The sequence below is a fragment of the Protopterus annectens genome, chromosome 14.part0, assembly GCF_019279795.1.
Source record: "Protopterus annectens isolate FY-2018-M chromosome 14.part0, PAN1.0, whole genome shotgun sequence".
Classification (NCBI taxonomy): Eukaryota; Metazoa; Chordata; order Ceratodontiformes; family Protopteridae; genus Protopterus; species Protopterus annectens.
Genome location: NC_056748.1, coordinates 691,985,187 through 692,000,518, shown reverse-complemented (window position 1 = coordinate 692,000,518; position 15,332 = coordinate 691,985,187). Strand labels below are relative to the sequence as shown.

Below are 15,332 nucleotides of genomic sequence, written 5' to 3'. Positions count from 1 at the left end.
CAGTTAATGGAGGGGTAGTTAAAAATCACCCATGAGAATGGTACTGGACTGGATGGTGAGTGATTCTAGTAACTTCAGTTATAATTTATGAGTTTCCTGGTTCATGGTGGGAACCTGTAGATAGCAGGAATATGTTAATGGATTTTTTTGCATGGTTAGCTGGACATGGAGTCATACATGCATGTCATATTGTTTGACCAGCCTTGAGGTGTGCAAGGTGTGCTTATCCTTTATGTAGATAGATACACCTCTGCCTTTTGCTCTTTCATGTTCAGTGGGTGGTTGGAATGTATGGAGGGTGTTATAGCTATGCACAGCCAGAGTGCTTTTGGTGATTATGAACCATGTTTCAGTCACTGCACAGTTGTCACTATTCTCCAGGTTGAGAGGCACTTCTGGGAAGTGCAATTTCTTGTTGAGACTCCTAGTACAGAACAGCAACACCTTTAGCTTGTCAGGAGTAACATTTGCTATGTTGGAAGGTTTGTCTGTTTGGAATACCTGAAAAGGAACTATAGGAACTATAGGGGTGAATAATGTTTTGGCCAATATCCAAACGACCAGTGATGACAGGTGAACAAAGCTGCTCTGGCTCTGGCAAAGCAGCGGGGCCTGTGAACCATGACAAGTATTGGACCACAAAGAATGACACCAGTAGCTAAGCCATTTGTTAAAACTGATCATTTTCTGTTGTTATTGTGGCATATCCTTGCAGACAGTGGAATGCTTCTCAATGCTAGACTCATACCTGCTTGTGACAGATATTCTGAGAGTTCAATCATGTCTCCTTCATATAGCCCAAGGAGGTGTGTCTCACATCATTCATGCCTACAAAGACTATGACATAGTCATTCTAGTACTTGGGGGTAAGTGACCTAAGTGTTTGCTTGAACTGGTGGATCCTAGCCCCTTACAGGTAACTAACTGTAACCTTCTCTTTACCCAACATAGTAAGAGGGTCATCAGTGGGTCTCACAATGGAGTCTCCTATGACCACAATATTGGGTTGTGGGGTGTTTCGTCTTATGGGCCTGGTAGTTGAGACACAGTGAGATATGGCTTTATGTGTTGTGATGGGAATTGTCTTGTTTGTGAGCATGTGGAGTTTCTGATGTCTGCACCTGAGAGGCCTTTGAAGTTTCAGTAAGTTGCATGTGAGCACCTCTGCATATGTGGATCTATGTCCCTGGTTCTTTGTGGGTGCAGTGACTGGTGTATGTCTGTATGTATGTCACTGACAACCTGTTTGTTGATTTTTGTGTCTGTATGTGAGAGTCAATGTGTAGCTACATGTTTCACATACTGTATTTGTCTGTCTGAGAATTAAGTGGTTGGCAATGTACATAAAGCAATTGCTACATTGCCTCAGGATGCCCATATCCACCACGCTAAATGCAGAGATAGCAGGGAAGTGCCTATCCATGGTTGCAGTTCATAATCTGTACTTGCAAGGGACAGAAGTGGAGGGTGTTTGTAATAATTCCTGGTTTGATGATATTGTCATACAGACCACTATGAACCTATAATTCCTGGTTTGATGATATTGTCATACAGACCACTTAATCCCAGTCTTTTGCTGCTACTTCTTAATGTTAATTAAATAACAATATAAAATAGAATATAAGGTGCACTCATATTATAGATATAATTTTTCTAAAGACTAAAATCAATGTAATATAACATTTCTTTTGATATTTAAAATATTATACCAATCAGAAATCAATCAAAGCATATATAAATGTGCTAACTATGAATTCTACAACTTCCATAATATCATTACTCAACATATATTGGATCCTTCTAAGAACACAAAACTCATAATATACCAGCTAATATCTTATTTATATTGTCAAAATACTTATACTTGGCAAACAAATACCCTATAATGTGTTAAAAACAAAATATAAATACTATGTTCAGTACAAAACCCATTAGTTAATCCAAATAATATTATGTATCATTTTATGAATAATAAACTAAAACACTCAAATATATCATCATAACAATATTTGCTATATTATTATAATTATAGAATTCTATATATTTTCTATTTCTTAAGACCTATCATGTTATTAATGATGTTAAACTTAATCCCTTCATAAAATAATATTATAACCCACCATACTGTATACAGTTTGAAAATATCAGTATCCAGTACCAATAATATTTGATAATAGAATACATAAGGTTTCCCTCTGTTATAAAGGAGATAAGATAATGTTTACCTATCAGTCTAATATTCTATAACAAGGCTTCAAACAGTCTAAAGTACTACTATTAAACAGTCAAAGCTACATAAAGTACTTGTATAAACAAAAGACTTATTGCTTTGAAAAAACTCATTCAAACACAAAACCCCAACTGAATGACAAGAAGTCCATAAAATAAATATATTAACACTCTAATATTTAAAATATCTAAACTAGTACAATATAAAACATCTTAAAACTGTATCCTCAAATTATCAAATACTTTCACTTATAATAACCTATTTCCTAACATATTTATTAAAATAATAAATCAAAAACTATACTAACCATTTACCAGTGACTGTATATATATTTCAATCAAGCTTTCTAAATAATCCAAAAATGTATGAATTATTTACTTTTGAGCTTAAATGTATAAAGAAGATGTATAAATGCAGCATATTATATGACCAGAGAAACAATTCTATCATTAAAAGCAAAGAAAGCTACTATTTACTTGTGTTTTCTTTCATTACTGCTCATTTGAAAGTTTTAAAGCATGTTTTTCCTGTTTCTGTAAATCTGAAAGGTCATGGAACACTTCCGGTTTCCACAATGAATCCAAACAAAGGTGGGTTGCTGTGGTGAGTTAAAGCAAGGGTGAGGCTTCTTTCAAACAAGATACTTTTGACAATAACAAGACTTTAAGTGGGAAATATACTCCAGGAAAAGTCCGACTGAGCTGAGAATAGCCCTTTTTTTAGTGGAGGCCTGGGGAGAAAAGCTCCAAAACATTATAGTACATTAAAAAAGTTACAAATTCAGATGTTCAAATAAAAAGAAAAATGTACATAAACTTATTCAGAAAGGTAATTTCAACCATTAGACAAAATATTAAACATTTTTGTTATACTTACAAGCCATCATTAATTTACAGGAAATATGAAAATATTAATAATATTACATAAAGGCACACTAAAATCCGCCAACAATTCCAATATGGATACTAAGCAGAACAAGGTCATTAATAAACTACCTAAAAAAAGCATATTTCTAGATAACTACTATAATTCAGAGTTGTGTTTTTTGACTTTTCCCGATTAGGGGTCGCCACAGGGGAACTCCGGTCCACTAATGACTGGCAGTAGATTTTTACTTGCCGAGTTGCTGGCCCTGATGCACAACCTTCAATGAAGGTACGCCCATTCTCGCTTGTCTCCACACAGAAGACGCTCTAGCTGAGAATCGAACGAGACAACGTCTTACTGTGAGGTGACAATGCTACCACAGCACCACCACCGCAGTAACTACTATAATTCAGAGTGGCGGATAAAAAAAAAAAAAAAAAACAGAAGTATCAGTGAAAAACAGCTTATTTAGTTAGGAGCAATCCTGATATTATGATAATTATATCTACTTTAGATATTTCATTAATATGAAAACAAATGATATTATTGTACTGATTTAAAAAATAAATGGCTGGTGCTGAAGTTGAAAACAAGCTGTTCCATTAGATCATAATGATTACTACTGGAAAGTTTAATAAGGTTAAAGGAAATTAATATTTTATTATTAAGAAACTCACTCAAATAAATGAAAAGATTTTACCTTGTGATGTGTGATATTCCCAAGAAGAAGATCAAAGCAGTATTTAAAAAGAAAAAACAAACAAACAATACAGACAGAAAAATAAACTGAATCATCACTTTTCTTTAAGTTTTTTTTGTTGTTGTTTTTTTCTTTAGATTTCCATCCATTTCTAGTTGTTTGTCTCATTAAATTAGTCAAAGACCAGTCCATTTCTTCAAATTTAACCAAAGCTTCTTCAAGTGTGTTAAAGGTTTTTTTGTCATTCAGGAAGAAAATCTTAATTCTTGCTGGGAAAATAAGTTGAGATTTGATAATAAATGAGATGCAAGCTTTTCTTTTAGAAATCACTAAGAAAGAATAGTCTTTATCAAACCTGATATTGTTTCCTTTAATTTTTATTGGTGAATTTGACCAAGCTGTCTTTAATACCAGATATTTGTCCTGACTTGATAGGAACTTAACAATAACCAATCTAGGAGAGGGTAGAATTATTTTTATAAAGGAATTTGAAAGAGACCTACCAGCTTTCTCAATGTCAAAAGAAAATGCTTCTGGTAAGTCAAAATTTTAGATAACCAGTTGTTTAAAAACTGAATCATGTTGTCTCCTTCTTCTTTCTCTGGTATTCTATAAATTCTAATGTTATTCCTTCTAGATCTACTCTCCAGGTCTTCTACCTTTTCAAAAAGTAGGGTATTCTGTTTAGGATAAATTCAGCATGGTTTTCATTCTCAGTCAGCCTTCCATCCAAGTCATTTACTGCTTTTTTTTGATATTTAAAATATTAATCTATTGCTGAGATCCGAACTGATTCTTTCTTAATAATTTCATTTAATAAATCCAGTTGTTTCTTACAGTCTTCTTTTATATTGTCCAGTTTGATCTCAAGTTTATTCATTTTAACTGAAAGATCCTGGATACCAGTAAGAATAGATTGTAGCTCCTTCTTCATCAAACTCCGCTGAGAATTAACTTTAGAGTGGCTCATGTCTAAAACTGATTATAAAACTTCTGAAATGATAATGAATTAGAAAAATCACAATAACTTAGTTTTTCTTCCAGATATTATTACTGAATTAGTTTAGATAAATAAAATTAATCATGGAAATTAGTATTGCAATCTATAGTATATAAATTACTGTCAGAATAACTGGAAAGAAGCACAGCACAACTTTTGTGCTGCTAGCTGTTCACCATCTTGGCCATGCCCCTTCGAGGAGCTCTCAGTGATGCACACTGGCCAGAAAGACTGAATTCTCATACTGAATATTAGCTTCAGTGTGTCTGCAGCCTGAAACTTAATTGATTTCAGAATCATCAAAGTTTTTATCACCTTGTCTTTTCCTGGGACTGTTTAAAATACATACTGTTCACTCAGCTCTTTTGTAGGAGTTTTTCCATCTAATTTAAGTCCTTTCCAGTTGAGGTGAAATGGCAGGCAGAAAAGAAAGGGACCAATAGCTGTTTTAAAATACAACGCTCAAGCTATGTAAAGCAAGATAAGTAAGAATGAGAATCTTAAATGCTGAGCTCTTGGCTATTAGCAGCTGGCACAGACCTCACAAAACTGGAGTTATGAGGCAATGCTAAGACATGCCAGCCAAAGCCAAGAATTCTGCAGATGTTTAAGGTCATTATCAACAAACATAAAACAAATTAACTTATACTAGCTCTCTCTGGAAGAGATCTTTGTAAGCATAACCTGAACACGATCATCAAGTGAAATAAGATATTTAATTCTGGAGATACTCTGAATATGGTATTAGTAGGAATTAATTACTACTTTAATCTGGTCATTTCGTAATATCTAACATGATACAATCAAAATATTCCCCTGAATTTCGCAAACAGGACTGACCCTTTAGGACATCACCAGAAATATGATTAGAGAATAGTAGATAGTGGAATATAGATTGATTGTTTTTTTTATTATTTTCTTTTTCTTTAATAACTGAAAGAGATAAAAAAGAGATGAAAGCACTATCCGTAATTAACTGAATGCATTCTCTTATGTTAAAATAAGAATAAACAATATATCAATGCACAATATTTACTATATAAGTATAACTAGATATACTACACATATGTATGTGTGTCATACAATCATGTTTATTATAAATTACTGTACATATAAATTAGAAATCTGTTTTATTTAATCTTGCCTTTACTGTGTTTTATACGATATTAGCTCTATATTTATCTAACAGCTGGGTTTTATTTCAGGGATTATTTTCATTTTGATCATTAAACTTTTGATTTCTTTATCACAAATTATATCCAGTATATTAATAAACTCAGAGATTGTTGGAGAGGTGCTTTAGTGGTGCAGCGGTAGCATTGTCACCTCAAAGCAAGAGGTTCTCCAGTTCGATTCTCGGCTGGGGTGCCTTCTGTGCAGAGTCTGCATGTCCTATGTCCTCCCTGTGTTCGTGTGGGTTCCCTCTGGATGCTCTGGTTTCCTCCCATGTTACAAAGACATGCATCTGGAGCATTTCTCCCTGGGCCTCTGCTGAAAATTGGCTTTGTTCCAAGTTGAACTGAACTGGAAGTTAGTCAGTGCTTGCTGAATTTTATTATTTGCTAGTAATTGCAGGTGTGGGGGTAGCCACATTCTTTGATTTCCTGTCCTTGCCTATTTAAGTGGTACAGTGTGAAATATTTTCTACTTAAAAACCTCAGCTTTGGCCGGCTAAGAACTAGCTGTATTCAACTGGACGTATAAGAGAATTTAAGTACCTTTATCTGCACTTTTTTTCAAAAAATACATTATTTAAATTGATTTAACTGTGTTGCAGGAATGTTAACTGAACTGGAAGTTAGTCAGTGCTTTCTGAATTTAATTATTTGCTAGTAATTGCAGGTGTGGCGGTAGCCACATTCTTTGATTTCCTGTCCTTGCCCATTTAAGTGGTACAGTGTGAAATATTTTCTGCTTAAAAACCTCAGCTTTGGCCGGCTAAGAACTAGCTGTATTCAACTGGACGTATAAGAGAATTTAAGTACCTTTATCTGCACTTTTTTCAAAAATACAGTATTTAAATTGATTTAACTGTGTTGCAGGAATATTAACTGAACTGGAAGTTAGTCAGTGCTTGCTGAATTTTATTATTTGCTAGTAATTGCAGGTGTTGGGGTAGCCACATTCTTTGATTTCCTTTCCTTGCCTATTTAAGTGGTACAGTGTGAAATATTTTCTGCTTAAAAACCTCAGCTTTGGCCGGCTAAGAACTAGCTGTATTCAACTGGACGTATAAGAGAATTTAAGTACCTTTATCTGCACTTTTTAAAAAAAAAATACAGTATTTAAATTGATTTAACTGTGTTGCAGGAATATTAACTGAACTGGAAGTTTTGACTCTGCTCTTCAGTTAGTACCACCCACCCTCCCTGTTTTTGTTTTGGTGTTAATCTTAGTTGCCTTGAAACTGCCTGCCCCTCTTGTAAATTTGTGTTTGGATACTCCTTCTGGGCCCATCTCATTTGCTCACTCAACTGAGTGCAGTGAGATCATATTCTGATTTCAGGCACTCCAACTGTGTACAAAGAGAGCATCTGGGAAACAGAAAAAAAAAAATTTAAGCTTGTTTCCTGCCTTTCCTGTTAAGTGGTATAGACTATTTGTAGGCTTCTGAGCCCCCAAGCCCTTCTGTGTTGGAGGGAAGCCTTCTAGCTTATTTTTTTCTTATAACTAGCCAGTTTTCTAGTTTCAGCACTCAACTCTGTTTCTTTGATCTCAGCACTTGTTCAGAACTCATTGTAAGCATTACATAAACTGCAAATTACTACAGCACTCAACTTTCCTCACTTGTCTAGTGGAAAGCAGTTTTTAGTACTTAATAAATAAGCACTTATCCAGGCATGTCTAAGGGTCAGCTCCCAATGATTTCTCCTGTCTACCTGATGAATCTGGGCATCTTGGGGCAATGCAGCAATTGCCTCATGTACACAGACAACTCTCTCCTCCTACCACCCAACACTACAACCTGTGAGGGATGCACTTATATAGACAAACTGGAAGCAAAGCTCTCTTCACCCAAGACTGGACTAGACAGTCAAGAGGAGAAGGTAAACACTTGCACCACACCACACTCATCACATAGTCCCTCAAAACCTACACCACCAAAACACACACATAGAAACAAAAAACACACACCTACATTCGCGGAGGCTCTCAATAAAAACCTGCCCAAGCATCAGGGACACCCAAAGCATAAACGCAAGCAAACCCCCCAACACAACCCAAATGGCACATAGCCCACAAACTCAGTGTGCCACTCAACCACAGCCCATAAGGCATAACAATGTACCCAACACTCTAGTCATAGGTGACTCTATAGTCAGGCACACTGATGTCCCACTCACTAGACTAAACAAGGAGAAAGTTACTGTCAGCTGCCTGTCAGGTGCCAGGATCCACCACATAACGCATGCACTCAGGTCACTCCACAATAAGTACAAATATGACACTGTCATTGTCCATGTTGGTGTGAATGACCTGAGACGTACCTCCCTGGACTACATGAAAAGAGACATGGAAGAGCTCTCCGATCTTGTATCCCAGGCAGGTATGACCCTAACCCTGAGTAGCATCTTGCCATCACCCAGAATGATATCACAGTACAAGGACAAAATGATTGACTTCAACAATTGGCTAAGCTTCTGGTGTCATTCTAAGGGGATCCAGTATTTGTCTGCCTGGGACGACATAATTGACAGTCCACGATGCTTTGCCAGAGATGGCCTGCACCTGTCGCCTTTAGGATTCCAGATACTGGCTAAGACTCTTGCAACCCCTATAGTGCCTTTTTTAGGCAAGGTTCAAATGACAAATTCACCACCGTAGCAGGTACAAGCAAGCAAAATCTGAGGGTAATGCTACTCAATGCTAGAAGTCTAAACCTCAAAATGCACTCACTCGAGGCATTCCTTAAAATGGAGAACATTGACATCTGTGCAGTGACAGAGACCTGGGTCAAAGCTCCAGAGAGCACCCCTGCATTACCAGGCTTCAATTCATACCACACCTTTCGGCCACCTAACCCAGAAAGAAGCACTAAAGGCGGAGGCATGTCCATATTCATTAAGGATATCCACACCTCCAGGCTAGTTGCACAGTATAATGCATCCGAGATTATCCAAGTGCAACTAACTCTGGGCAAGACCGCAATCCAAATTGTAGCTTACTACAGACCCCCCACCATGCCCCAGGATTCACACTCCTCATTTCTTGATACACTGGAAAGTATTAGGGTACAACCCAACATCCTAATAATGGGCGATTTCAACTACCCCACCATTAACTGGGAAAACTACTCATGTACCAACTCTTTTGCTCAACGTTTTCTAGAATTCATAAATTCCAATGCCTTGGATCAACTTATTCACACCCCCACCAGGGGCAGCAATATCCTAGACCTGGTCATTACCAACATGGGAAACCGGTGTTCCATACCAGAGGTCAATTCCTTGTTGGTCAGATCCGACCACAAGCTAATCAGCCTAGACATCCACATCCCACCCCCAGCCCCAATTAGGGAAACCATCGTAAAAACTTCTCAAAAGCCAACTTCACACTTCTTAAGACAGAAGTGGCAAACTTCATGACACCCATGCAGACGGACAATAGAGGTATGACTGCCGAATCCTACACAAATGCACTTTATAAGCACTTACACGAGTGTATGGATCATGCTATCCCTAATAGAACCAAGATGTTATCCTCCAAAAAAGGAAGCCAATCTGGTGGACCTCTGCCATAAACAAACTCTACAACAGAAGAAAGAAACTGTTGCAAAAAAGAGTAAAATCCCATGACTGGAGGAACTCCCTGGTCAACCTCAGTAAGAAGCTGAGATCCCTCATAAAATCCTCCAAAGCTAGTTACGAAAACAAAATTGCCACTGACTCTAAAGACAACCACAAAGCATTCTATAGCTATGTCAAGAATCTAAATGGGAACACTCAGATCTGCTCTGAGTTACAGCATAATGGCACTAAATATACAGAACCAACTGATATTGCCAACATCCTAGCAGATAGGTTCAGTGCTAACTTTACCCCCCTCTCGCCCCCTAGAGGGCCCATCTCTATACCTGAAGAATGCAAAGTTCCTATAATCACGGCTGCACAGGTAAAAAACACACTCTCCAAAGCCAAGAACACAGCATCCATGGGACCTGACAATATCCCAGGCTGCATTCTACACGAACTACAGAATGAACTGGCACCCTACCTAAGTACCATGTTCAATCATAGCCTCACCTCAGGCTTTGTACCCACTGAATGGCGCACCATGACAGTTATCCCACTCCACAAAGGGGGAGCCATGACGGACCCCGGGAACTACCGCCCCATTAGCCTGACGAGCCTGGTCTGCAAGGCCATGGAACGTATCATCATGAAACTCATAAGCAAAGACATTGGTAATCTCCAAACTCTGGACTCTATTCAGTTTGGATTTGTAAAAGGCAGATCATGTCTCCTAAACCTGATTGACTTCTTTGAAGCAGTCACCAAAACCATAGATGAGAGTAAAATGGTTCACACAGCTTATCTAGATCTCGCCAAGGCTTTCAACACCAAGATAGTCATTTGCTCATCTGGGAGGAAGGGGGGGAGAAGTTTGCACTGAACCTGTCTGCCAGGATGTTGGCAATGTCTGTGGGTTTAGTGTATTTTTTGTCATTTTGCACTAACTCAGAGCATATCTGGGAGTTTCCACCCAGGTTTCTGACATAACTAAAGAAGGCCTTGTGATTATCTTTAGCGTCTTGTGCAATTTTTCTTTCAAAGCTATCCTTAAATGATTTTATGAGGAATCGTAGTTTCTTGCTAGTACTGATCAGAGTTGCCTTCCCTTTCAGGGATTTTGCTCTATCATGTAGTAGCTTCCTCCTTCTGTTGTACAGCTTATTTATGGCTGGGGTCCACCAGACAGGTCTCCTGTCCTTGGAGGAGTGTATCTTGGTTTTATTTGGGATAGCACAATCCATGCATTCCTGTAGGTATCCATAGAATGCATTTGTAAAGGATTCTGCAGTTTGGGCTGTATTTTCCACTGGCCCTGGGGCTTTGAAGGATTCTACCTCGGTTTTGAGAAGTGGGAAGTTTGCTTTTGAGAAGTTTTTGACCGTGGTTTCCTTTGCTGGGGCTGGGGATGGGCTATGGATGCCCATAGTGATTAATTTATGGTCAGATCTTACCAATGAGGGGTATACCTCTGGTATGGAACATATAGTCCCCATGTTGGTGATGATCAGGTCCAATATGTTTTCCCCTCTTGTGGGAGTGGTGACCAGTTGTTCCATAGCATTTGAGTTTATAAATTCTAGGAACCATTAGGCTAGGGTGTTGGGGCTTGAGTAGTGCTCCCAGTCTATGTTTGGGTAGTTAAAGTCACCCAATATAATGGTGTTTGGAGAGACCTTCATATTTTCCAGTGTCTTCAGGAAAGCTGAGTGGGGTTCCTGAGCTTGGGAGGGTGGTCTGTAGCAGGCTACAAACTGGAAGGCAGTTTTGCCCACTGTTAGTTGCACATGGATGGTCTCAGATGATTCATGCAGTGCCACTAGCCTGGAGGTATGGGTATCTTTGATGAATATGGGTACTCCCCCTCCTCTTGTGGTTCGGTCCGAGTTTTGGAGCCGAAAAGCATGGTATGAGGTATAGCCTGGTAGTGCTGGGGTGCTCTCGGGAGCCTTGAACCAGGTTTCTGTTACTGCACAGATATCGATATTCTCCATACTGAGGAGAGCCTCAAGTGCATGCATCTTGAAATTTAGACTTCTGGCATTGAGCAACATTACCCTTAGCTTCTTTTTCCTTGTGTTGTCCAAGTAGGTAGGTTTGTCTTTTGAGCCTTGCCTAAAAAAGGCACTATGGGGGTGGCAAGAGCCTTGGCCAGTATTCGAAAACCCAGGGGTGACAGGTGCAAGCCACCCCTAGTGAAGCAACATGGCTTGTCAAGCATGTCATCCCAGGCTGACAGACACTGGATCCCCTTTGAGTGACACCAATGCTTTAGCCAATTGTTGAAATTGATCATTTTGTCTTTATACTGTGGTATCATTCTTGGTGAGGGTAAGATGCTACTCAAGGTCAGGGTCATACCGGCCTGGGCCACATGATCAGAAAGCTCCTCTATGTCTCTTTTCATGTAATCCAGGGAGGTACGTCTTAGGTCATTCACACCAGCATGGACAATGACGGAGTCATATTTGTACTTGCTTTGGAGTGACCTGAGTGCTTGTGTTATGTGGTGGATCCTGGCACCCGACAGGCAGCTTACAGTGACCTTCTCCTTGTTTAGCCTGGTGAGAGGGACGTCAGTGTGTCTGATGATAGAGTCACCTATTACAAGTGTATTAGGTGTGTTGTTTTGCCTTAAGGGCTGTGACTGTGTGGCACACTGACTTTGTGAACTATGTGATACGTGGGTATTGTTGTGGGGTAGCGGTTGCTTGGATGTCTACTTTGGAGGTCTCTGTTGCTTGGGCAGATTTTTATTTAGAGCCTCCAAGTATGTTTTTGTGTGTTTATGTGTTTGGTTTGCTGTTGCGATAGGTCTATGTGAGACTGGATTTGTGGTGTGTGTGATTACCTTCTCCTCCAGGCTGACCGTGCCAGTACTATGTTGGGAAAGCTCAGCCTCCAGTTTGGCTATATAGTTGCATCTCTCACATATATTTGAGCTTGATGGGAAGAGGAGAGGGTGGTCTGTGTACATAAGGCAGTTGTAACATTGCCTCAAGATTCCCATATTCACCAGCTGGACTGGAGAGTAAACCTGAAACTGACTTTTGGACATGCCAGAATAGTATAAAGAATTACTTTTTGACTTGATCAAAAAGGACCAATAGGGAGCCAAGTACTTAAAGGGGGTATAAGAGGGTGTAGTGCTTTAGTTTATTAGTGCTTACTTATAAGACACTTATCCTAGCTACTGCTGGGTTTTAGAAGGAAAATAGAGTGCTTACTTTGAGATTTGGAACAGTTCTAAGGGAAAAAGTGAAGAGCAGACTTTGTGGAGCCAGGAATACTTTAAACCTGATTAAGCGGCGCTGCCCGATGCTGCGCTATGCTCAAAAATGCACAAAACCGCGCAAAACATGGTTTTAAGAGAGGGGGATCAAGGAGTTTGGAATTGACCCAAAATGGCCAATAAAACTACAGTTTCTAGGCAATAACCACTCCCACATGGGCAGGCAGGCTGTTCAGTGTTTACCACTGCCACTGATGAACACAGAGGCTTCCCTTTAGCCCAAGCAAGCAATGGCCTCCAAGAAACTTACAAATAGTTCAGAACAGCAAATCTGTAACTGAACTTTTTTTAAATTTCAGAAAGTGGGAAAAAAGCAAGATTTTTTTTTTTTTGTTTAAAGATAGCAGAGATACACAAGTAGCAACAAGTTGAGTGCTAGGCCAGAGACAGGTAAAATGCAAGTTTTAAGAAAAAAAAAAGATTTTAAAATAAGTGCAACACAGGAAATGCAGTAAACAGGCTCTAGATGTGTTCTAAATACAGTTTCTAATACAGATACCAAGTTTAGCAAGCTGGAAAATGCCAAAAAGTAGGCGGCAATGCAGAAATCTTAACAAATAATCTGAAGAAAAATACTTAAAATCTCAAAAGTGGCTCCTTTCTTCTCTCAGCGTTTTCTCCTCTTGGTGGGTGTATAAAGAATTCTCATTGTTAATTTTTTATTGCTGTGGTCTGTATAATCAAATAAAGTTAATGGTCTTTTTTGTGTTATCTTTCATTTATATGCGGTTTATAAATCATGACTGGTCTTCATCTATCGACATTGATATAAAGATTTTAATTCCATCTGAAATAAAAAATACATATTTTATAATCTATATTTAATAATGATATACACGTAAAAAATGACCATAAAATATGTTTTATTCTCATTTTAGTGTGAGAGTTAGAGTGTATATTTCTACAAGGGAGGGATTTCATTTTTACTTGTGCATTTAAAATGCTTTATTTATGATTTTGTTGGCTTTGTGTGGAAATAATCTATATAATTTTAGCATAATTCCATATAGTCCCAATATTTCATTTGCTTTTTTAAATGTGACTTGCTATTTCTGTTATATTTACTTTTATTAATATGTTAATGTTCTCTTTAGATAATTTCTTATCAACATTTTGTTCCAAGATACATTCTTATTTCTTCTCATTCATTGTTCCATTTCTTCACTACTGAGATCTACAGAATAAGTTATAAAAACCCTAACAATATATTTTTATTTTATTTGTATTTGCAAAACAGGATAGAGCAATGATCTCCATTGAGTTTTTTCAGACTCAGCATGGGTGGACTGTTTGGTTAAGTGTCATGCCCAGAGTCATATAGGAGGCAAATGGAAGCTAAAGGGTTCACACCCTGTACCACGGGAACCTACATGTTAACATCTCATAGCTTTAACCTCCTGTGACAACTGCTAGCCATACTTAGCCAAAGTAAGAGTATTTTCTGGATTTGAGATATCAATTTTACTGAGTTTAAAAATTAATGTTCTTCTTTTAGCTAATCTCTGTAAACTTTTGACAGTTAACGAGTAGGGTGAAAATGTAATATTTTCTAATTATGTTTACACTTTATTATTTGTTAAATGTTCTTTATTAATTATATCTTTATATAGCAGTTCACCTTTAGTTATATTTAATTTAGCAAAATCAAAATATTTTTGTACTTGTTTTTGTTCATTGTCTCACTTGTTCAACTTATATTTAAGCCAAATGAATATTTTGCCACAAATATATTTTAATGTATCCCTTAACATGTTAGCAACTGTTTTGTCCTTGAAATTTTCTAATTTCTTGTTAAACAATCCTTTAAACTATTTTATTTAAGCTGTTGGACCACTCAGTTTATTGTATTTTACAATTATTTTAAAAGTCAAAGCACTATGGTCAGATAACGGACACAATATAATTTCAGGAGATTAAGTTTTATAATAAAATTCATGAGACACAAATATTCTGTCCATATTTGTTTATGTTCTATTTTTTCCATTTTGGATAAACTGAGGTTAACTCAGCTTTGCTTTGTCCGGTAAAGTGTATCCTTCATGCACCACAATAGCACATTAAAACCAAACATCTGCCCCTGAGAGAAAGAGAGTTAAGGCTGGATATCATCAAATAACACAGACATTTCAAACTTCAAATTTATATAACATCTTACATGAGGTGCATATACATGACCTAAATCTCACTTTAGAGCATGAGGGAAGCATTATGTGCAAATAACAAAGATGGAACCTTCTCATTCTCATACTGGGTGTTTACTAAACCTTGTCTGTGTTTTAATATTCTATCTATGAAACACATGAGCAGGAGGGAAGACAACATACACCTTTTGTGGAGTCTTATACCAGTCTTGAATGTATTTAGACTAGCTCCAAGTACAAAGGAAAAAGTTTTGCTCAGCAAATACAGAGACCAGATTGTACACATCACCAGCTCTTGGGACCTGTACTATTGTAGCACCTCTCACAAAGCACTCCAGAGTACACTGCCACATCTTCACCAGGTAAAAAAAC

The 15,332-nt window shown here is 37.8% G+C and overlaps 1 protein-coding gene across 1 annotated transcript in view; it reads right to left on the bottom strand.

Moving 5' to 3' along the window:
- LOC122788718 (transcription factor HES-5-like) overlaps positions 1-4,767 on the bottom strand; it is a 46,493-nt gene extending 41,726 nt beyond the window's left edge. The window contains exon 1 of the mRNA XM_044055608.1: positions 4,588-4,767. Within this exon, the coding sequence (XP_043911543.1) occupies positions 4,588-4,767 (180 nt within the window). The remainder of the gene's footprint in view (positions 1-4,587) is intronic.
- Between the last annotated feature and the right edge of the window lie 10,565 nt (positions 4,768-15,332).